This window comes from Muscardinus avellanarius (assembly GCF_963383645.1).
Source record: "Muscardinus avellanarius genome assembly, chromosome: 14".
NCBI classification, from domain to species: Eukaryota; Metazoa; Chordata; class Mammalia; order Rodentia; family Gliridae; genus Muscardinus; species Muscardinus avellanarius.
In genome coordinates, this window is record NC_137800.1 from 26,714,772 (window position 1) to 26,739,497 (window position 24,726).

A 24,726-nucleotide genomic window follows, 5' to 3' on the forward strand; every position below is an offset into this window, starting at 1 on the left:
GAAAGGGGGGAAAGCAACCCGTTGTGCTAGTAGATATCATAGTCATACTGAAAACTACAGAGAGGAAAAAAGAGAGTAAGTCATATCCAGTAGGTGGTGTTGTCTTTGGCTAAATGTATAATTGGAAGGAAGTGGCACATGAATGAAAGATTTTATATGAGATTAATTTTTGGCAAATCATTCCTTAGTTTGATTTTAATCAGAAACACTGAAATGGAAGCCTTCAGAATTACATAAATCTTCATCTATAGTAAATTTTAAAACAAGATTCCAGGAAGATAATAGAAACTCTCACCGCTGATTAAGGAAATGGTGAAGGCAGGGGTTTTCATCCTTATCCTTTTTGTCTAGAATAGCCTGTCTGGCCTATGATAAAATTAGATTGCTCTTGAAAGCTTACTGTTAACTGTTTGAGCCCAATATAGAATTCCCCCAGTGGGATGTAGTAGCTCATGCCTGCAATCTCAGTACTTGGAAGTCTGAGACAGGAGAATTGCAAGTTCAGGGACAGCCTCAAAACACTTAGTGAGATCTCGGAATCAAGGGAGACCGTGTTTCAAAACAAAACAAAAAGTAAAAGAAAGAAAGGGCTGAGGGTTTATCTTGGAGGTAGAATGCCCCGGGCTTTATTCCCAGTAGCACAGAAATAGCAACAATAAAAGACTTCCCTCAACAGTCCCACTATGCTAGGTGTGGTGAAAACTCTACAAGAGTTTCAACAGGATGAAGGAAGCCTGTGTGAGTTAATAGATATAACTCATGCTTCTAATGCTTTCTGTTTAATCCCATTCTAAAAAAGAAAAAAGAAAAAAGGCTAAATGCAGAATCCCTTCATGTGGAAAAGACTTATTATAATCTTCCTTCCCTAAAAGAATCTGAATCCTGAAGAATAAACCAGTCTGAGACACTAGAGACAATTCACCAACATTAAAAATTAAATTGGGTGGGCTGGGGCTGAGACAGGAGAATTTCAGGTTAACGTTCATACTCTGCAATTTAGTAAAAACCTGTTTCAAAAAAAAAAAAAAGCTGGAGCGCCGGGTGTGGTGGCACATGCTTGTAATCCCCCTGTGCTTGGGAGGCGGAGACAGGAGGATCGCACAGGTTTGAAGCCAGCCTCTCTGGCTTAAGAGACCCTGTTTCTAAATTTAAAAAAAATATAAAATATAGGTCTAGGAGTGTAGCCAGTAGGTAGAAGGGTTTCCAGGAACCCTAGTACCACCAAAAAAAAAAAAAAAAAGTGGGGATGGGGGGGTAGGAATAATTACCTTGGGTTAAACCTCTAACACCAGAAAGAAAGAAAAAAGATAAATTGCTATACTTTCTGGACCCTGCTATGAGTAAAACAACAGGTATTGAAATTTGGTGGACACATTTTGAATTACTGTTGGTTCTAATGTCTAAAGCAACTAGAAGATATATTGAATTTGAAAAGAAAATAAGAAAAAAAATCTGTAAGGAATCCGAGGCTCAAGGTAGCTCGCACTGTCCCTTTGGGACGTGATGACAAGGACACAGAGATCTGGGTAGTTCCCTGGATGAATGTGTAGACCCTGTGGGTATGAGTGATGGTAAGTAAGAATGCCTTAGGAAGGCCTCAAGTTACAGATGGTGGACATGTAGGGCTTGGGGTACGATGCTGAGACACAGCTCTCTTCGAATGTCACAAACTTTCTGTGTGTGTGTGTGTGTGTGTGTGTGTGTGTGTGTGTGTGTGTGTATTGATACAATGGTTCTGAGGCCATGATTTTATTTGCATGTTCTAACTAAAGAAAAATTTTTTGCTTATTAGCATATAACTATTTCCTTCCATTTCTTCCTTTCTCTTCTTTTCTTTTTTATTCTTTTTCATACTAGAGGTTGATCTCAGGGGCATTCTACCTCTAAGATACACCTCTAGACTTATTTTTGCTTTGAAAAAAGGTCTCACTAAGTTACAGAGGGTATCCTTAAGTTGCTGAGGCTGACCTAAAACCTGTGATCCTCCTGGCTCAGCCTTTAAGTACTGGGATTACAAGTGTGTGCCATCACAGCTGTTTTTTTTTTTTTTTTAATCTATTTTTTAAACTTGAAAGTTATTCATGCCATGTACTGATGAGGGACAAAAGTTGTGTAAAACTGAATAGGGGTAGGCCTCCCAAATAGATCAAGATAGTTTATCTGTTATATTTTCTTCTTTTTGTCCTTCCTTGACATATGGGGTTAAATCTGATTTATTTCTCGTATTTGATTGTCTTATCAAACCTATAATCAAAACTATGGTCCTACATTAAAAAAACAGCTTCCCATTTAGATACTGGTTTTAGTGGAAGAGGACATATTTGAATGACTTAATCACATTCACATAGGATTGCAAATTAGTGCAACCACTTTGAAAAACGGTATAGAGGATCCTCAGAAAAGTGGGAATGAACTTACCATATGATCCAGCAAAAACACTTCTGGATATCTACTCAAAAGAATGGAAACCAAACTACCAAACTAATGCATGTATATCTATGTTCATAGCTGCACAATTCACAATTGCCAAACTATGGAACCAGCCAAGATGTCCATCAACAGATGAATGGATTACAAAACTATGGGATATGTACAAAATGGAATTTTACTCAGCCATAAAGAAAAACACAGTTATGTAATTTACAGGGAAATGGGTGGAACTGGAGAATATTATGCTAAGTGAAATTAGTCAGTTACAAATAAAATAAGAAATTGGATGCTTTCCCTAATATGCAGAAGCTAGGGAGAAAACCGATCATAAGAGGAACTCTAGACTAAGGAGGAGATACTATAGATATGCAAACAAGGTGACCTAACTGAGGGGACAAGAGAGGGGGAGAAGGAAATTCTCAAATGTACATGATATACATTCACAAACAATCAAAGTCAATCACTAAGCCAAACATGAAGAGGGAGGGGAAGGGAATGGAGCAGAAATTGGGTAATGGTTTATTGGGTGATGTGTGCACGCATGCCTCTACCATCTTGTATCCCATTAAGATGTATGAATACAATACACCAATAAAAAATTTTAGAAAGCTGGGCGTGGTGGTGCACACTTTTAATCCCTGTGCTTGGGAGGCGGAGACAGGAGGATCACGCAGGTTCGAAGCCAGCCGCACTGGCTTAAGAGACCTTGTTTCCAAAAATAAAAAAGTATAAAATAGGTCTGGGAGTGTTGCCCGGAGGTAGAAGGGCTTCCCGGAACTCCAGTGCCATGAAAATAAATAAATAAACAAACAAACAAATAAATAAAATTAAATTAAAAAAGAATTAGCCGAAATTAAAAACTTACAATAGTTGTAAAATAAAGATCTTTCTATATGTATGCAGTAATGAGAGTCTAGGCCAGGTCACTGTTTCTCACAATGAATCTATGTCTAATACCTGTCCCAGAGTCACTAGAAGGGGATAGCAAAACCCAGGTTTTTGAATCTCAGTTGTAGAGATCGTTACTCATTAACGTTTAGGTTATCATTGGAATCTCATTCCCAACAAGACCTCTGGTGATTAAAATACATAATGAAGTTTTAGGAACAAAGCTTTCCCACAGGCACAATGCTGCCATCCCAGTCAATTTGAATTTATAGTGATGTAACTTTTTTTGAATTCCTAATAACACTTGTGTTTTATATTTTAAGTAGTGGTTTGTGGAGGAAATATTGCGCAATGATTTTTACACTAATGTTAAAGTAATAATTTGTTTTGAAGTAACTTTTTCTAAATCTTGTTTCCACAACTATCAGTAATTATATATTTAAGGCTCTCTATATTATCTGTATATTTATTCCCCTCTCTTTTCTTTCTTGTGTGTGTGTGTGTGTGTGTGTGTGTGGGTGGGTGCAATGGGGATGGAACTCAGGAGTATTCTACATCAGAGCTATTTTTCCAGCCTTATTTAATTTTTTATTTTAAATCTGGTCCTCAGCCGGGCATGGTGGCGCACGCTTGTAATACCAGCATTTGGGAGGCTGAGATTGGAGGATCTCGGTTCGCAGACAGCCTCAGCTACTTAGTGAGGCCGTCTGCGACTTAGTGAGACCCACTTTCAAAATAAAGAATAAAAAAATAGGTCAGGGGGTGTAGCTTGGAGGTTGAATACCCCTGGGTTCCATCCTCAGACCTGCAAAAATTAAAAAACAAGCAGACTGGTCCTCATTAAATTGTAGCAGGCCTCACAAAGATGCTGACGATAGTCACTAACCTGCAAACCTCCTGTCTCAGCTTTCTAAGCACTGGAATTACAAGGTATGCCGCTGTGCCAGGATCTTTATTCCTTTTTAAATCTACAAAAGGACCTAGCCATATCTCAGAAAGTAGACCTTGGGTAATAGGTTTATAATTGGATTTAATGTATTGTTTTTAAAAGCTTTTGAAATTTAATTTCACTAAAAAATTCATCAATATTTTTCAATTCAATAAAAATATTTTCCTCTAAACTATTCTGCTAAATATTTATTTTCTGGATGTTTTAGTGGAAAAGAACACGTTGAGAAACACACGTTCTAAAATACGATAATAAAGTATGTATTTGTATTATAAAATATGTGTGTACTATGGGATATAATTTCAAATATTTTATATACTCACAAACAAATGGTCCAAATGTAAAGTGAGATGTTGGTCAAATCTAAAATTATTATTTTAAGTGAGATTAGTTAGTCCAAAAAGTAAAAAATTAGATGCTTTCCCTAATATGTGAAAGCTAGGGAGAAAATATGTCATAGGAGGAACTCTAGCCAAAGAAGGAGAAAGGACAAATGAGCAAATAAGGTGACCGAACTGAGAGTGATTGGAGGGGGGAAGGGAAAAATTCCCTAATGTACATGATGTACATTCACAAACACATCAAAGTCAATCACTAAGCCAAATAGGAGAAGGAGGGAGGGGGAAGGAAATGGGTGGGAATTGGGAAAGGGATAAATGAGTGATGTGTGCATGTATGCCTCCGCCATCTTGTACCCATTAAGATGTATGACTACAATGTGCCAAATAAAAAAAAATTATTATTACTACTTTGTGGTACTAGGGATTGAATCCAGGAGTATACTACCTCCGAGCTACATCCCAGCTCAATTTTTTATTTTTTATTTTTGTTTTTGAAACAGAGTCTCTCACTAGGTTGCTGAGTCTTGTTATATTGCTGAGGCTGTCATCAAACCTTTGATCCTCTTTTTTTAGCCTCCCAAGGGATTAGAGGTGTGCACCACGATGTCTGGCAAGATTAAAATTTAAGGTAGAAATATTTTGTTATAATGAAACATATTCATGGTTGCATCATTTATTACTAGAAGTCTTGATATTCTTATTTTAGCTTCTTTTTAAATTAAATTAAATTTTTATTTTGTGATCCTGGGGATGGAACGCAGGGACATTCCACCTCTGAGCTATACTCCTAGTCCTATTTTATTCTTTTATTTTAAAATAGGGTCTCCATAAGTTATGGAGGAGCTTCCTAAGTTGCAGAGGCTGACCATGAACTTGAGATCCTCCTGCCATTTTAGCCTCCCAAGTACTGAGATTACAAGCATGTGGAGCCATATTCAGTTTAACTTAGCTTCTTAATTCTCTGACTTTTGTTTTTTTTTATTCCAGGAAAATATTATAATACTGTCAATCAGGTCTTTTAGGGTGAGAAAAAATACATTAAATGTTTGAAGAGAGCCAGGCATGGTGGCAAACACCTATAATTCCAGTACCTGGCACCTAAGACAGGAGGACCATAAGTTTGAGGGCAGCCTCAAGAACTTAGTGAGACCCTGTCTCAAAATAAAAAATTAAAAAGGGCATGGGATGTAACTGGAAGGTAGAATGGCTCTGGGTTCAAAACTCAGTGCCAAAAACAAAACAAATCAAATACAAGTCTGAAAAGGCACTCAAATTGTTGATATTATTAATATTTTGATTTGTAGTAATTATATTATTATGGAAATTGCATACAACATAATCTGAAAGAAAAAAGCTAATAAAACCCTGAATTATTTTACCATGAAATCATTTTGCCATATTTTAAATTCTCAATAGCCAAACTATCTCTGAACTATGAACTATTGTGTTGAAAGGGCCTGCTCAGTTGCCTGTGTCTCCAAGGGCACTGAACTTGTGCGTCATCACACTAAAAGGGGAACCAGGAGCAGAAAAATGAGAAGATCGCTTTGCCTTTCTAGCCTTACTGTTTTATTATGACAATAGGTGGGTTTTGCCATATGGCTGCTGGAATTCTTGCAAATCTGATTTATGAAGTTACATATCTTTAGTGTTTTAAATACATCCCATGAGACAGCACAGATATTTTAACTGTGTCCTTGAAGTGAGGTGTGTGTCATATCAGGGCTTTTTCAGAAGAAGAAATTCAGCCCTATGGGGAGGCAATGATTAGGGCTCAGTCTAGTTTCCCAGGCATAAAAGAGGGATGGTCTCTGGGGAACAAAAGGGTTGTGATTTAAATTTTTTTAATGAGTGACTTTTTGGGATTGTTTTGAAAGACTTTCTAAATATTAACAACATGGTTGAAGCTTTTCTAGAACCTTATTATTAGAAAATGCATTGGATTATTTTATTATTCACCTAATTCTCTTTTTAATAACCCATTTCTAAAATTATCCTGTGTTTATGCATGCTTAAATGTGCAGTGATATTCTTTATTTTGATTAGTACTCAAATATTATTTTGAGATAATTGAATTTTATGGCAATAACTGTATCTTAAATTCTAATAAACTGCATGCCAAAAAAGCAAGAAAATAAAAAAACACCTAAAACCTTTGACTCAAAAGGTACATGTGTTAGCCAATATTTAATAGTCATAAAGTTAAGGCACTTTGTAACACAAAGTATAGATAATAATAAAATTAAGTAGAATTAACTAAAATGGGCTATTGAATATGGCTGTTTAAACAATAAAATTAAAGGCACGGCTTAAATCACCCAGATGTAAAGCCTCTTACTATATTCCAAGCAAGTCAGAATAGTTGGCAATCAGAATTGATTTAACAGGAAGACTTTTATTCACTTTTTAATTTGAAACTGAGCACAATGTTTTATCATCGATACTACATTATGAAACTTTGTAAAGTACCTTTTCATTTTATTTAGAGAATTGTGCCAAAGATGATTTATATAAATGCCTATTATAACAAGAAATATAGAGATGAAGAATAAAAGGTTATACATAGTCATTTAGTAGAAGTACTTCACCTCTGTCTCAATATAGTATATTAACCTCACGTGTTATAAGAACTGATTTCCTGTCCTGTTCTTATCTTCAAAACTGGCAAAACCAAAACCAAAAATCTAATTTACTGATTTGGAAGGGAGTAGGCAAAGACCTGTGTGTATGTATGCTTTTAATACATTGAATCTCACTATGATGTATAATTGGAATGGACCAATGAGACTAATACAAAAAAAAAAACTAACTTGTGCCGGGCGTGGTGTCGCACTCTTGTAATCTCTGGGCTTGGGAGGTGGAGACAGGAGGATCGCGCAGGTTTGAAGCCAGTTGCACTGGCTTAAGAGATCCTGTTTCCAAACAAAAAAGTATAAAATAGGTCTGGGAGTGTAGCCTGGAGATAGAAGGGTTTCCAGGAACCCCAGTACCACCAAAAAACAAAACAAAACAAAACAAACTTGTATATAAAAGTAGTGAAGGCTCGAACATTTCCACTGATTGATAAAGCATTAAGCATCTAAGATCATATGAAGTATTGATTATATTAATTGCTGTAAGATATAACAACATTAACACATAATTTTCATCCTAATTTTTTCCCTTGGTACCATTGAGACATTCTTTATAAATTAAGATGTTAAATGAATTACTCCAAAGGTCTTCTCATTATTTTCTGCAAACTTATTACCAAACAGTAAAGTAATAGAGGAAGAAAACTGAGTTATTAATTTCCATTTACATGTTTTTAAAAGTATGTGCAACAATGATATATTTTGTTGAAAAGACTATTATCATTTGGAAAATTATGAGATTAGATGAAAGATGTGAATGAATTACATTTTTCTGAAATATTGGTTTATAAGCATGGATTTCACCATCACTATAATTTACATTATGATGTGAGACTGTAATGAACCCAATAAAAGGATGTAAAAGTAAAATAAAATATTGTTTTATACATCTATCACATTTCTATGTTATTTAGAAATGTAAAGCTTAAAAATCAACTTATAGATAAGGTTAAAATCTTTTATAGCTGCCAATCAACTGTTAATATAAAATCTTTGAAATCTGTCTCTAGGAGAACTTTTCATTTATTACAGATGACATCTCAGCTGTGAATTATCCATATTTATGATTGACATATTAAACTTAGATTTAGATTTAGAATAATATGGAGGTTAAAAAAAGAGTGTAAGTTTTTATAGGTGAGTTTGTTGAAATACGAAAATAAAATATAAATAGTATAAAAGGTAAAGAAGAAATCAACAAAATATTTAATATATATTTCTAGCATAATAGAGTTTTCTAGGACCAACTCCTAATTATGGAGTAACATAAGATATCACAATAGATGACAGATGTAAAAAAGAAGCATTTTTATTCTAGTTAATGCTGAGATGGAAATCACCATAATACATTTGAATTTAATTAGAGATTATGCTACTTTAAAAAATATAATTTCCTGAACAGGTATTTCAGAGACTATATAGCTCTAAGGAACAGCTCTATTTGACATAAACTCTAAATAATTGTTTGCAGGAAACAATTAAAATTTTAAAATTTTTGTTTTACTTGAGAAGATAAAATGTCAAACCTTGATATGAGTCATTTGAATAAAATTTTGTTTGAATAAAAATTAACGAAAAATACTTTTCCTCAGGCATGTATTGAAGAAATTTGTAGGAAAGAAGAGATTAGCTCTAGAAGATAGGATTTAAAATGAAAATATTATTAAATAATGTAGTATATGTAGATGCTATATATTATTTTCAACCATAAAACTATTTCTTCAAACAACATAGTAGGCATTTACATTTCTCCTAAGACTATAGAGCTGACAAATTATGCAAGTTTGAAAAGTCATTACTGGTTCTCCTTAGAAGTTATCTTGAGTTATATTTAAAGTAAGAAATAAAAAAGGATATAAACTCATAAGTAAATAAGTAACTACAGATTTGTATATAGATTGTCAAAATGCAGTCAATGATATCTTCATTAAAGATAACTTAGTCATCATTTTCTAAATCCAGAATTCATGGTGGTCGATTCCTATTTCATTTGCATATATGAATAACAACTAATAAATATCAATAGGAAGACAGAAGCACTAGAATATGATGCAAATGAGTTTTTTTCTCAGCAAATCATTGTATCAGTACATTGTGATGTGGACAAAGCTGTATGAAATGCATTAAAGCAATCCCATTTCATCCATGTCTCTTAGCAATTAGCATATGTTCAGAACGATTTTGCTGTCTTTATAAGCCTCCAGAATTAAGTAATGATAGCGTACATGATAATAGTGACTTCTAGCCAAAATACTTTCACATCATGCATACACCCACACGCACACGGCACTGAAGACAGCATCCATGACGCAGCACGGTTGGTGATCAGCGCACAGCAGGCTGACAGTGTGGGGTGGGGAAATTTGGATGCAAGAGGAAACTTGTATATTCTCGCAATAGACAGAGGATTCTCTGACACTTTAATAGAGGAATGGTTACGTAGCAGATTGTTTACGGTGTCTAGAACAATAGTGAACCAAGTTAGGACTCCTATGAAGACTATTTCATTAGAGTAGTCTCTTGTGACAACAGAATTTCTATAATAGGACTTTTTTACTTTACTTTGCCTATTCTGCCAAAGTAGAGTTCTGAGGGAAATTCACGTAAACACGTATTCTCAGAAATAAAGAGCATACTATTGATATTTATGCTCATTTTGACTGTGTGAATTTAAAGATTTATATTTCTCAGATGATTTCTAAGTAAAATACGTAGTTAAAAAAAAAATAGATTCCGTTAGCCCAGAAGGTTCTTAATTTGAGGAAAATAGTTTTCCAAAGTCAAAACAACCATCCCCAGGCTTATCTAACACTAAGACTATTTAAAAATAAATGTATTGTATATATCATGTATTTTCTAATGAATATATTTGCATTACCATATTGCTTTTTTGAAAAAGAAAATCATTTACTGTCCATTAGGAAAGAGTGACTTTTCATCAGAGTTACCTATAATGCCATAATTAATGGAATATATATCTTTTATTCTATAGTTTTTATAAAAAAAGTCATTTAGTTATTAGAGGCATAATTATGTTGGTCTTCCAAGAGACAGATTATATTATAATATTACTATATTACTTTCTACTATGTAGTCTAATATATATTTTTATATGTATATGGATGAATACATATTGCAGATACTACATCTGTTATACAAATACTGTATGATTTAAAATTTACAGTTAAGATAATTATATAAAGATAAATAGATCATGAGAAATTATTTTTAGGGATAAAACACAACACAAAAGAAGAAATGGGAATATGGGAAGTGACATTTAACTACTATACTTTGCCATTTGTCTTGGTGATTTTTTTTATTTTAAACTTTCAAAGGATGCTTTGAAATCCTATCAAGACCAAATTGTTCATTTAAACAAATAATCTCAACATATTTCAACAAAAAATGAATTCTAAAGAAATAAAGTTTGCACAAAGCACCTTTATGGTTTAGTTTGAGGTCACTTGTGCAGTTGCTTGTAGAATTTGTATAAATTAGTTTTCTACATAATTTTCAAAATATTTTCCCAAATATAATGGTAATTTCTTCTGTGGAGATTATTACAAAATATGTATTATATTTCTCCTTATTTTATTTCTTTAATTTCATATATTTGAAATCATTTTGATTAGTCAAATACCTTAGTAATAAACATAAACAGGATAATAAATAACAAATAAAAACAGGTTAATAAAGATAAAGGATAATAGTTAAATATCCTTTAATTAATGAGTGAGGGAAGACAGGAATGGAGTCCTTAGAAAAGAAGTGTCATTCTTAGATGAAGGGAGATGGTGTTTGTTTGGCTTAAAATATGAAAAGGGCTGAGTTTCCCCACCAAACACTGTCTTGATGTAGAATATGCTATCTGCTTTTTGCTGATGATCACATTCCTCTAGTTAGAGTTAAGAAAGTCAATTTACCGTGTCTGAGAAACGGTAAAACTTCTCCAATGCAAAAGCTTCTGTCTGTGGGAAGGTAAAGTGGACCAAGAGGGGATGAGAAACCAGAGAATCAAGTCATATGTAATTAAATATAATTACACAGTTGGCTTTATTCACATATACCAATTTAACATACACACATATCAATTACTAAATTTCCACATATGAAGGCTAGCTACCCCAAAGTATGAATTAAACTTAAAATTAACTGAGATATTTCTATATTAAAATTTTGTTGCATTTAAGTATATTTGCTTCTTAAATATTTTGAGTCAAGATGAGGAAATAAGATATTACTATTTTTGCATATCTATGTGAATATCAGTGACTGGAAAAATTAATCTTTCTGTAAGCTAAAGAGTAAGGGGCATGAAATATTTTTATATTACTCCTACATGTGGCAAAACTAAGCAATGAGACATTTTGGTAATTTTTTTTAAATAAAAACTCAAATTGAGCATCTAACCTTATAACCTATTATTTTATCCAGTCGATACCATGATATAGAACATGTATGAAGTCTCAGACTTTTCCTATTTAGGTGCCATATGCATATTTCTCATTTCTAGTGCTTGCAGTACATGATTGATAAAGCCTTAGGTGAACAAGGAGGAGGAGAAAGCAATGGAATGGAAAATAAAAAAAAAATGTAAACTCAAGCCAGAATGTAGGGAAATTGAATATTGCTTTAGTTGTAATAAATGATATTTGTAGGCAAATCGTCTTCATCATTCATTAATGGGAAAGACAGGAGCTGCATCCCTGTTGATACAGCATTATATTGTTATGGTGTCTTGACCAGTGTCAAGATTTATGAAAAAAAGGGAAGAAAGAGAGAGAACAGAAAGGAAGAGGAGATGAGAAATAAAGGAAAAATAAAGAAAAATGAGAATATGTAAGCAGACCAGTCGACCAGGTGGAGAAAGAAAATAAAGAAGAGTTGATCTCTCCATCATAATACATCTCAATTTACAAGGGACGCTTTTGTGTTCATGCAAATTCAAGCAAATGGAAGCTCTAGCTTTGTTTCCTGTCCAGTGTAATACACAGTCTCCCAGTGCTGATGTGTCTTGTATGCAGTGGTGGTTTGGGGGTGTTTATTAGCACTGTGATGATGATTGGCGGGCCAGTTTTGCTTGAAAATAGTTTTGAATGTGAATAGACTCAAGCACTGAAATATCAAAGCTTAATGCTTTAAAAAAGTTTAATGAATAAGTGGCCAATAATTCGAAACCATTACACCTTTAAAATCCTTACAAGTTCACCCTATATCTCACCTAATAGTCTCCCTTAGAGACTATTATTTCTAAGATTTATCTCTTGATTTAAATACTACTGTACCCTGACTAGAATGTCAAAATTATTCTAATGCTTAAAAGTCAAATTTCTTGAAAATGTCAGTTGGCACATTCACATTAGAAGACGTAAACTCAGATTTTCTGTCAACTTTATATTTCAAAAAAGAAAAAAAAAATAGTCAAAACCATTTATCTTTAAAGAAGGAAGCCATTACATATTTTTTTGTTTGTTTTCTGTGGTACTGAAAATTGAACCCAGGAGCATTTTAGCTCTGGTCTTCACCCCCATCCCTCTTACTGTTTTTTATATTTTGTTTTGGAACAGGGTTTTTCTAGGTTGCTGAGAGTTGATAAGTTGCTGAGGCTGGAGGCAAACCTGTGATCCTCCTGTCTCATCCTCCCAAGTACTGGGATTACAGGTATGCACCACCACTCCCAGATCATTACAGATCTTAATAGAGGGAAACAAGCCTGTATGTATATTCAAATCCATCTAGAAGGACACTTGTACAATTTCCTATGGCCTCCTAAGTCATGTCCTAAAATATGTTTTCTTTTGGGATCGTCTTTACTCAGATGACAGGAGACAATGGCACTTGATTGTATTTCCCATGGGCCTTCAGAAGAAATATCTTAAGAGCAGGCAAATATGCATGAAAAAGAGATTGATAGTTTTGTGTGAACTTGTAAACTAATAGTGACATTATGAATAAGTAATATTTTATGAAAAGAAAGGAATTAGCTCAGAAAAATCAGTAACTTTAATAACTATATTTGATGACTTATATACCAAGTAAAACCATTAGAAACACTAATATTGCAAGTAAAAAGATGATATATTTCATTAATTGAAGCAAAAAGTAGTATTGTTGCTGGAAGCTGACCATGCACTGATGTTCCCAGATAACACTGTTAAAAGTATATCTAGATGTCATCATTTTCTGCCTGGAGCTATGCTGACTTTTAATTGAAACTGGAAAAAAATAAAGAAATATCATATTCTTCATTTAGGCCCTAGTCCCAATTTCCTTCCTGTGCATTTAAACTTAGTACAACATATTAATTTCCTGACAATTGGTATAACCCCAAAACCCCAACATTTAATCACTGACCTTATTCTTTCTCTTTCGACGAAAACGCAGAAGTTCTTTGTGTTGTCGTGATACAAAGTTGACGGCTGCATACTCCAAAAGTGCTGAAAACACAAAAAGGAGGCATACTGCCATCCAAATGTCAATAGCTTTGACATAGGAAACCTACCAAGAGAGAAGGAGAAAGGAAACAATTTGACTACTATTTTTATTTTCCTTTGGGAACAACGCTGAATTTTCCTGATTTTAAATATCATAGATTTGTTTGAAAAAAGTAAAGTGGCAACAGACTTTTCTTAATAATTTCTGTGATTTTGAATTTTGCAAATCTTATGTGTTGTTCATACTTTTTTTTTCTGCACCAGAGATAGAATCCAGAGGTATTCTACCTCTGAGCTATACCCCTGGCTCTATTTTTTATTCTTTATTTTGAAATAGGATCTCACACTCACTAAGTTGCAGAGGGCTTCACTGAGTAGCTGAGGCTGGCCATGAACCATGATCCTCTTGTCTCAGCCTCCCAAATATTTTGGAAAGACTAGCATATGCTACCACACCAGGATATGTTTTTGAAACTTGTACCAAGGCAGGATGATTGCAAGTACAGGATTAACCTTAGCAATTTAGCAAGACCCTGTCTCAAAATAAAAAATAAAAAGGTTTGAAAGTATAACTTGGTGATAGAGTTCCCTCTGGTTCAGTTTTCAATACTAAAACAAAAACAAAACCCAAATCTTTGCATATATTTCATTAAGTTCTTTTCAAGTTAGGCTCTAGTCCAAACACAAGATGAAATTAAAGACAAGATAAAATAAATTTTACCTTTAGAACAGTATAATCCTTGAAGTAGGAACTAACATTGAAATACAGATAGCAATGTTGATTTTTTAAAATTTTTACTTTTTTATTTTTTGTAGTACTGGGTGTGGAACACAGGGGCTTTTCTACCTCTGAGCTATACTCCCAGACCTTTTTTAGACTTTATTTGGAAACAGGGTCTCACTGAGTTGCTGAAAGCCTTACTAAGTACCTGAGGCTGGCTTCAAAATCGTGTGATCCTCCTGTCTCAGCTTCCCAAGTGCTGGGATTACAAGCATGCGCCACCTCGCCCAGCACAATGTTGCCTTTTTTATTTTCATTGTTTACTTTGGATTATTTTAAGTGTTTGAACCTTATTTTTAATTCTACTAAGATAATTTAATTTCAATGCATTTATAAATAGTTAATAGTTATTTGCTACCTATTTAAAATATTTTTACAGACTTGTAATAAGAATCATAAAAGAATTTCCAATTTCCTTTTTTAATATCTGATTAGCTTTGACATATATCTGTGTGTGTGTGTGTGTGTGTGTGTGTGTGTGTGTGTGTGAGATAGCGCTGTATTTCTCCCTTACTCCTTTATTTCAGTATAATTAGCTGACATGGTACCATGTGCTCAACAAATTAGTGATGCAGCATTGATGAAATCATACCTTCTACTCCTAATACCCCATTCTCATTTTCCTTATTGCTCTGATAATGCCATTTTTATTTAAAAATACAACTTTTTCTTTCAGCCCAGGATTTAACCGTGTATAGCATTTTGTTCTTGTGTCTCTTTAGCCCTCAATGTGGAACATTTACTTGCTTAGACTTTCTTGCTCTTTTTGACACTGCTAGTTTTGATAAGTAAAAGTCAATTAATTTGTACAGTGTACTGTTTTCCATTTAAAGTTTGCCTTTTCTAAAGCTGGAATTTCTCATCAGTTATTCCCACTGTCCTTCACAGTGTATCATATCAGGAGGCACACAGTATCGATCCACTGGCCAAGGCAATGGCTGCTTACATACAATATATGTTTCTGGATTATAAAGTTACTAACTTTTCCTTGCATGGAATGCTTGAAACTATGTCCTTTTTGAACATGCATACAGCTTCATGCCTACTTAGCATGAGAAAGGTTCTGGATTCAATTTACTAGCACCAATTCAAGTACTGGGATTATAGGCGTGTCTCACCAAGCCTAGCCAAATGGTAATTATATGATTTCATAATCTACATTTATTAGTTAGCATTTTGCTGTAAGGTAAGTTCCTGTTTCTTATGTGTGCCTGTTTGCTTGTTAATTTATCTCAGCATAGACTTAATGGATATTCATTTTATTCCTTGGGATATAATACATTGACCCCATTTTGATGCTCGAATTATCCCATATTGGGCCAGTATAAGCCCCTAAATGCTAGCGCCTATATCCCTTTGGCAAGTGTCTTTGCGTGTATGTGTGTGTGTGTGTGTGTGTGTGTGTGTGTGTGTGTGTGTGTATGTGTGAATGTGTGCATTTCAGAGTGAAGATGCTGCTATTCCATGCAAACATGTCAGTAAAAACATTATACTGTGGTTGAAAAGCCTGTCAAGTTACACACCCTTACCTTAGTTCACACAGAGGTAGTAAAAGGATTGGCTTGGGGCCAAGAAATTCCTATGCTACAGTTCATAGATAACAATATATTAGTAGATAAACTACATTAGATGTGTCTTACTAAATTAAAACTCCAGCACTATTAACTAGTCATCTCTAAATAAAAATTTAAATGCATTAACAAACAACATAGCTTAAATTGAAGAATAAAAAAATCAATTAAACCACAACGTGAGGATTGGAACCCACAAAATCTCATCTAAACCTACATGTAGACACTCTATAAGGTAAAACATAAGAGTTGTTTTAAGAGTAAATATTTTGTTGATTTTTCTTAATCCCATTTGCTTTCCATTTGAGAAAGATGCTTTACAAAAACATAAGAACATATGCTTTTGATTAGCCCAAATGGCCCTTTGAATGGGGTAATTTGTTCCTCCTTTAATGATAATTAATCCTAGTGGATTCCTCTAGTTTCTTGGAAATGTTAAAATGTCAAGAAAACCACAATGGATAATTTTGGCTGTGGAATGGGCAATGACTCAAGCATAGAATGAATGTTTCCCCTCTGAGATACCCTAAAATTTTCTCTGCTTATGGCATGCCTTTTCTTTTATTGATATTGGTGATCAAACCTGGGGCCTTGTGACATGCTAGGCAAGTGCTCTGCCACTGAGCAACATCCCCAGCCCAGCATGCCTTGTTGTTTGAGTTGTTTTAATTTCCATTTTCTAGGACTTTTCATCTTTTGTTGTGTAAATCCAAATTTGATTATAATCAATCATTCCTTTCTCCCTGGCACAAAAATTCTGTATTAAAATCTTTGCATTTTACAATGTTAACAGGAAAAATAATATTAATCACAAAGGCATTTCAAATGTTAAGACACGAAGCCAGAGAGAAAAGAATTAGAACAAAGGAAAAGAATAAACAGTGTTTTACAAAATGGATGTTCAGGTAGGATGAAGCCAATGCTGAAAGGCAAAAAAGGGAGAGAACCAGGTTGGCAATGACTCTCACAGCAAGGAGTCTTGTGAGCGCTGACATTCTGACATTTATCACCCTGGAGGGTGACTCCACCTGTCCTGCTGATGTCACAGTCATACTGATTATGATACTCATCACCTGTAGTAGGTGAATGATGCTTCTAATGCCAGAATTTCCATATCAATGCATTTGCTTCAAGAGATAAAAATGCAACAGAAAATCATAACAGAGCTGCATTATTTCTAACAAGATGGACTTGATAAATCCTTCTGGTCACCAGACAAGAAAGGCACAATCAAAGAGAATAAATAATTTCCAAAGGCCACACAGTTATCTCTGATCCCTGCTTCAATTTCTGGGCTTTTAATGCCATCTCTTCTGTAGGATGTGACCCTTTTTTTTATATTTAACACTTACATGAAGCTGTAAAATAAATCTACATGTCACTAGAAATGCTTCCTGGATGCCTGCTATTTAAGTTACTGGCATTTCTTAACATATTAATTTTTTTTGACCAAGTTAAATTATATTGTGATTTCTCTCATCTTTGCATTTTTTTATATTGGAGGTTTTGTATTTCTACAACATCATTTTTATTAAAATTATGTACTTTTCTATTTTTATTTTCTCTGGAGTCTAACAGTTTTATTTAGAACTTCAAACTGGAATCATGAATATACGTAAAGCCTGTGAAGTTCTTTTAGGACTTGCATTGGGACCAAGTTTTCTCTTCCACCAGCAAAAGGGTAGTTTTATATCTGTTTTTATCTTTTAAGAGATTCATAGTATATAATTTTAGTATATGTTTGGATGTAGTAAAGTGAGTTTAAAACATTATTTAAGTAAAGTAGTTTTAAAATTACATGTACAGCTTTTGTTTTAAATTTAGAAGGATGCCAAAATTGTTGTATAAAGCTGTTTTTATAAAAATTCCAAACTTGGTGATTTTTCTTTAAATTTTAAGAATTTATGCAAAAACAATTTTATGTCAAGTTCAGAGAAAATGCTTACTAATTATTAATGCTTCAACTTAATGGAATTTAGTAAGCCTAGTAAATATAGAAAGATGAAGTTTAGAACCATTCATCAATTTCTTTTCTTATCACAGGACTCACTTATTTGAAAATTGTCTACAAAATAGATCATTTTCGTATCAGTAATAAAGTTGACTTACTTTATGTGCATTATGTATTGTGGTTTTAATAAAAAAAGGCATGATTATCTTATTCTCTTATTTTATGTACCTTTTTTCTCATTTTCTCAAACATATATAAATTACATTAGTCTGATCCATGAAATTTTTTTCAATTTAATGAAGTCTATTGCTCACATCCAAATATGATACAACTATCATAAAGAGCAACTCACTTATTGTTTTTTCACAATAAAGTAAAAATGAGCCCATCTGTGTCATATTTCTACTTTCTGGATGAAAGTGATGTCAACTGACCACATTTTGAGTAAATAATAGGTGTCATATTTAAATGATGGCTACAAAAGCATTGCTGACAGTAATAGCTAGTTGTTGCTATATTGTAGGAAAACCTGATTATTCTGTAGCTCTCTAACCCCACTTGCAAAAATGTACAACTTTTTCTTTTTAAAGATGTAGGGTAATTTTTTTTAGGAAAATAAGAATGCCCACAACAGTAACATGCCCTTCAATTCTCTTTTCATCCCCTATCTTTTCATTATAATCAACCCACCTATAAATTAGTGTTCTAAGACAATCATGGTATTAGAAAATAATATATAACTGTTCACTTTATATTTTTGAATACCAGTAATTGTTTCTATACTTGTTGATGAAAGCTATGTTTATTTCATTATCATAATGTAATCATAATATTATAAAACAGATAAATGAAAACTTGAAATTCTTTCATTAATTTAGCGATACTCTAGGAAAAAATATTGTTCAACAGAGTAAAAAATAATTCACTTGCATTTTTTCTGTGTGGTACTGGGGATGGAAACCAGGGGCATTCTATCTCCGAGCTACACCTCCAGCCCTTTTTTTTTTTTATTCCTTATTTTAAAACAGAGTCTCACTGAGTTGCAAAGGGCCTCACTAAGTAGCTGAGGCTGCCCATGAGCTGCGATCCTCAGGTCTCAGCCTCCCAAATGCTGAGATTACAAACATGCACCACACTTGGCTTCTCTTGCATTTTATCACACTCAGAAAAATAAAAGTGGCCTAATTGCTTGCCTTTACACTTAAGACTAAGAACTAAGGAAAGATTTTAAAAGCTCACGTTATCTCTATATTTCTGTATGACACTCGTTCCACAGAAATATATGTTGATTTAGGCTGTGAGAATAGAAATATGTAAAGAATAGTTTGTCCTCTCAAAAAGCTACTCCTGGTGGGATTCACAAATAAAGAGGAGAAAAATAAGAGGGATCAAGGACTAAGATTGTGAGTGATGGCTGAAGATAAGCCGCATTGGATGTTGAATTTACACTCTGCATAGGCTACAGGCTTCTAAACCTCCGTAGAATATCTGACTAATTAGCCACCTTTGAAATTTCAGGGGCTCCCATCTTATAATGTTTAGGAGCTCTTTTCCAAATAAGATGGCTATAGTGGTAGGGGCAGAGTAAGAAAAATCCACATGGGCTTTCTCTGGGATATCTCCCTCTATCCTTTCTCCAATTTTTTTCCCCTTCTCTTGTTTTCTTGAGTGTTTACTAATAAGGCAGCGTGAGGCCTGAGAAAGGAGACAGAGAGGTTGAACAAATCATTATCCTGAGCTAAAGAAGATTATTTGTTTATAATCTTTTCTTCCCTCTGTTATCTCCCAGGCTTTTCTGTGAGTGGAGTTCACTCCCCCACCCCATGGACTTTGGCTTGACTGTGAAAGTTGGCGTAACCTATGGAACAGAAACAGAAGTGACTGTATCTGAATTCTGAGAAAAATCTTTGCATGTTTTTGCTCCTCTTCTGCCTTTCTATACACCCCCTCCCATGGAGACAGGATATGACTAGTACCTACAGTTCCCAAATGAGGAGGCACTGGGAACAGATCTGAACCATGATCTAGAGCCACAACCACTCCAAATTCAGCCAATTTCAGGCAAGCCCAGAAGAGAGACAGGGACTCACAGGCTGGTGAGCAATTGAAAGCGACTGAGATTTGGGGATTTTTTGTTATGCAGAATAAATGCAATAAAATCTGGCTGAAAGAACCCTAGTTATATTTAGTACAATTTGCATGTGTTTAGTATAATTACATTTGTACTAAAGCATAACTGAATGATTGTTACTATCTCCTCTTTAACTCCTGGTTAAAACCTATTCCTCCTAAGAAGGATTGCTTTTCTATATCTAAAAATGATAACATCATGTTGGAATCTAAAGAGTTTGGGATAAAGTCTTGGGTTGAGTGGGTCTTACCTTTAACCAAACTGTCTAACCTAGTCTGTGTATGGATAAGGGATGTTTTTTAGGAGTGAAGGATCAAGAAGACTTGGAGTATATAGACCCATTTTTAGCTGAAAGAAAAAGGTAACCAAAAATAAAAATTTCTAAGCTCTTTCTGGACTTTAATTTAAAAAAAATAACCTTTGATCTACTTTCCTATCTATTTGTGGTTTTTACTCCTTAAATTATGAAGCCCATGGATTCGTGGTCAGAAGCTTAGAAGCTCTTAATTTGGACAACTCGATGTCATTGTCTAAGAAACATCTCAAAGTTATCATGTTCAGAAAAGAACTCCAGGTCCCTCTCTCCTCCAGACCTCCCTCTCATCATTAACTATCATCACTCCATGCCTGGTTATGCACCTGAATGCCACCTTGACTCCTGCCCTGTCCTGAATCTTCAGTGTCCAATTTGGAAGCAAATCCTCTCTGTTTCACCAACAAATTGTCTCAAAATTATCTACTTTCCAAAACCAGCTTCCACTATCTCTGCTGCTACCAAGCTCAGCAGACCATTGTCTACTGTGAACTAAAATAGTGTATTTGGCACTCTGTTTGCTTTCATATCTGTCACATCTATCTGATAATTCTATAGAAACCAGAGTGATCATTCCCCTTCTTAAAATTCATCAGTGGTCGACCTACCATCATACCTCCAATAAACCTAATATTTACCGAGGCCTACCATGCTCTCCAAGATGTAGCCCTATAACCACTGCCATTTTTTTCCTCACTCATTTGCTTCAAGCACACAGTGGGAACAAACTATTTTTAACTCTAGACAGTCTAGAAAATTTGCTGTCAATAGAATGCATATGCCACCCTTTTTTGACCACTTGATGCAGGCACTGCAGAAATGTCAAATAGTTCCAGATCCCACAATGAGTCACAGGAGTCTTCTTCCTCTGAGATATGCCCTGCTTTATCATAAGACTATAGAGGCCAATGGAACAGAAAACAATAGAAAGGAATCTCAGCTCCATAGTTCCCAAGGAGCTGCTAAAGTATATTCTTAGAGATATTCTTCTCTGTCTCTTGCCTGACTTCTAAGCTCCTTCTTATCCTATAGGATACTTCTTGGCACAGAGCCTTGACAAACACTAAACAATTATCATAAACTAATAATTTATTCTTCTTTCCTTCTATGTTTGATCATCTTTTGTTTTCCCTAAATGAAATATAATTTTGTTTTCCTACATCCTTATAATTTGTTAAGTAGGTTAATATTGAATATTTCAGTGGCAAGATTTTCAGGCATTTGAGACTCTTTGGTGAGGCTGTTAACAGCAGATATTAAGGTGCATGGTTTTAGATATCCTTCCTAAATGCAAGGATGAATCCACATCTTAGGCTTTTGAATGATGAATCCTCACCCTAGGCTTTGAATAGGCTCATCCAGTAGATTAATTCTTGTTTAACTTGAGTCTTCAGAACTCCTTTCCTGAATTCTAATGCATATAATTATGTTCAACCTTGACTATATAAAGGTGAAGATAATATGGTCACCTTCTCTTAAGATTTAACTTTGCTAATCAATTCATTGGTGGAGAAGGATTAAACGTGTCATCACATTTCTAGTCCCTATGCTCAGAGAGATGGAAAGGTGATATATATATATATGTAAAGTCATGGTTGAAAATTTATTTCTTCCCTGAGATCTCCATGACATTAATGCCTTTAAAAAGTCTTTTCTATTTCTTGAGAATAGTATGATGCTGTCTCAGTGCTCCCTTTTCTTTTGTCCCTTAAAGCTGTGTCCTTATTCTGCCCTTTTAGTTTATTGCTTTCTTTATTCTAATTTTCTACTCAACAGCTATATTCCCTCTCAGTCTTCCCTTCCGCTTTGTATCCAGTGCCTTTCTTGTGAGCCTTTTCTAAAAGCTGAGGCATCCTGAAATGAAGCAACTTTTCTGTCTTCTTTTTAGCTGACTGTTTGAAAAACAAGTTTTTATTTCTCTTTAGCTCATAAAAGACCAGAGAGAAAATCTTACAAATTGACTATGGAAATTTCTCTTATTACACATGTAGATAAGTATTGAGGCTTCATTTAGTTTTATGAACAGATTTATAATTTTCACATGGATAATATTTTACAAAAGCCCCAAAAATATAGACCTTTTAAAAGTATATTTGTTAATAAAGATAGATATTTTGAAAGACAAGACATAATGAGATGCACTGAGCTTTGTTAAATATTAAGTTCTTATGCTTTTTTAGTAATTAAACATCTTGTGAACAACTTTTATTTATTTGAGCATTTTATTATTTATTTGTTTGTTTATTTTCTCATACTGGGGATTGAACCTAGGGGGATTTTAGCTCTGAGCTACAACCCCAGCCCTACTTTTTATTTTTAAACAGGATCTTATTAAGTTGATGAGAGTCTCCCTACTTGCTGAGGCTGTCCTCTAACCTGCCAACCTCATGTCTTAACTTTCCAAGTACTAGGATTACAGGCAGGCCCCACCACATCCAGCTTATTTGGGCATTTTAATATAATAAATTGAATCATAGAATGCAGTTCATAGGAAGGACTAAGGGATCCATGACAGGACATTTATAATTTACTTGGTATAGAAAGAAGATAGTATCAAATGCTTGAGAAGTGAATATAATTTTATTACATTGAAGCACCTCATTTCCATCAAAATAAAAAATAGTTATGCATGTTGGAAACCTTATAGTATTCATTAATAGATACTTCTTAGCAGTTGATTTAGAAAAATAAAATTATTTTCTATCTCTCTAAGACTAAATGAATATAAAGTGTTTCCTGTACTTTATTTCAGTTTGTCTTATGAAGAAAAATACCAAATGTTCTTAAAAACCTCACAGAGGGAACAGTTTTAATTCTGGCTTTTTAGCATGGACTAAAATCATGGAATTAGATAATCTTTCCTGCCTATTGACCTGTAGCTATCTAAAACCAGAGGGAAAAAAACTCACAAAATAATAAATACCATATTTGAAACAAGGTGCAGCACTATGGGTCTTCTGACACAACACTTGTGGGAGTATAATTATTATAATGTTTTCCTAGAGGTAATTTTGGTGATACATGCAATGCATACAGCTATCAGTGCGGCAATTCTAAGTATGTATACTAGGAAGATAATATAAAGTGTGTGTGAAGTATGTGTGTATTTATACATACACATGAGCACACACATATCCTCACATTATATGTTTCTTATAGTGCCAGTCCTATGTGAATACATAAATTATACCGTATCCATAAAATAGAATACTGTGCTATCTTTTAAAACTATCATGTAGATGCAACTTAAGTAACTATTGATGTTTCTAAATGCCTAAAAATCTACGTACAACAAATCCCATAGCATATAAAATTATTATTGATATTTAAATAATGGGATTATAACACAAAATATGAATAGAAGATATCACTGGCTTGTAGAAATTTTTCCTATATTTATCTATATGTTTTGCAAGTTTTTTGCTTTGGTAACAAGTTACTTTTAAAATCGGTAATTCAAATAAATGCTATTGAAAAATGTCTGACAAATGTGGCATTGGCCTCTTTATGAGTGTATGTGTACGTCCCGTTAGGAGTGCACTTACCTTTGGTAAGGAAGCTCGTGATCCTGAGCTCTGTGTAGTCATAGTCAGCACGGTTGTTATTCCCAGAGCTACCCTGGCTGGTGCTGCATCCATGTTGATCCAGAATGAAACCCAGGATAGAATAACGATCAGGAGACTGGGGATGTACATCTGGATGAGATAGTATCCCATCTGTCGTTCAAGATGGAATCGCACTTCTATACATGTAAACTTTCCTAGTTGGTTTTGAAATAAGTGTGACAATTAATGAAAATAGGACTTTCAGTAGCCATCAAATATTGCTATTTAATTTTGTCATAAAATTCTTGCTGCAATCAAAAGATACTCTAAATCACCTATTCAGATCGGTTTCTAAATTTTAAAAAATAATGTTTCTTTTTGGATCTAGAAATGATGTGCTGAGAGTGTATTTGTTTTTTAGAAAACAGCCAGTAATTTTATTCACATTTGAATAGGACTTCATACTTGTCAAAGCGCTCAAAGATCTTTTTTTTTTTTTCACTTGATTCTAATGATTGCTTCTGAGGTAGACTGGGAAATGTATATTTACCATATAAAGATCTTTTCTCACTATTTCTAGTGCTTTTCAGTGTTTATTGAGAGCTGCATGCTATTTGCTTGAGATGTTTACATTTACTTTAAAGTAAATGCTAAGAGCTGAATGCAACTGAAGATAAATAGTTTCTTAAACAAAGCAAACCAATAGGGAAATGTGTTATTTCCTATTAGTAACTTAGAACATAACAAACATAGACT

The 24,726-nt window shown here is 34.0% G+C and overlaps 1 protein-coding gene across 2 annotated transcripts in view; it reads right to left on the reverse strand.

The window, feature by feature from the left end:
* The window catches only part of GLRA3 (glycine receptor alpha 3), a gene marked incomplete at both ends in the record, with an annotated part of 146,484 nt that overhangs the window by 6,097 nt on the left and 115,661 nt on the right, over positions 1-24,726 (reverse strand). The window contains 3 exons of one of the 2 annotated variants that reach the window (XM_080709872.1): positions 11,168-11,212; positions 13,599-13,742; positions 23,971-24,185. In XM_080709872.1, the coding sequence (XP_080565998.1) occupies positions 11,168-11,212; positions 13,599-13,742; positions 23,971-24,185 (404 nt within the window). The remainder of the gene's footprint in view (positions 1-11,167; positions 11,213-13,598; positions 13,743-23,970; positions 24,186-24,726) is intronic. The other variant, XM_080709871.1, reaches the window with a different exon arrangement.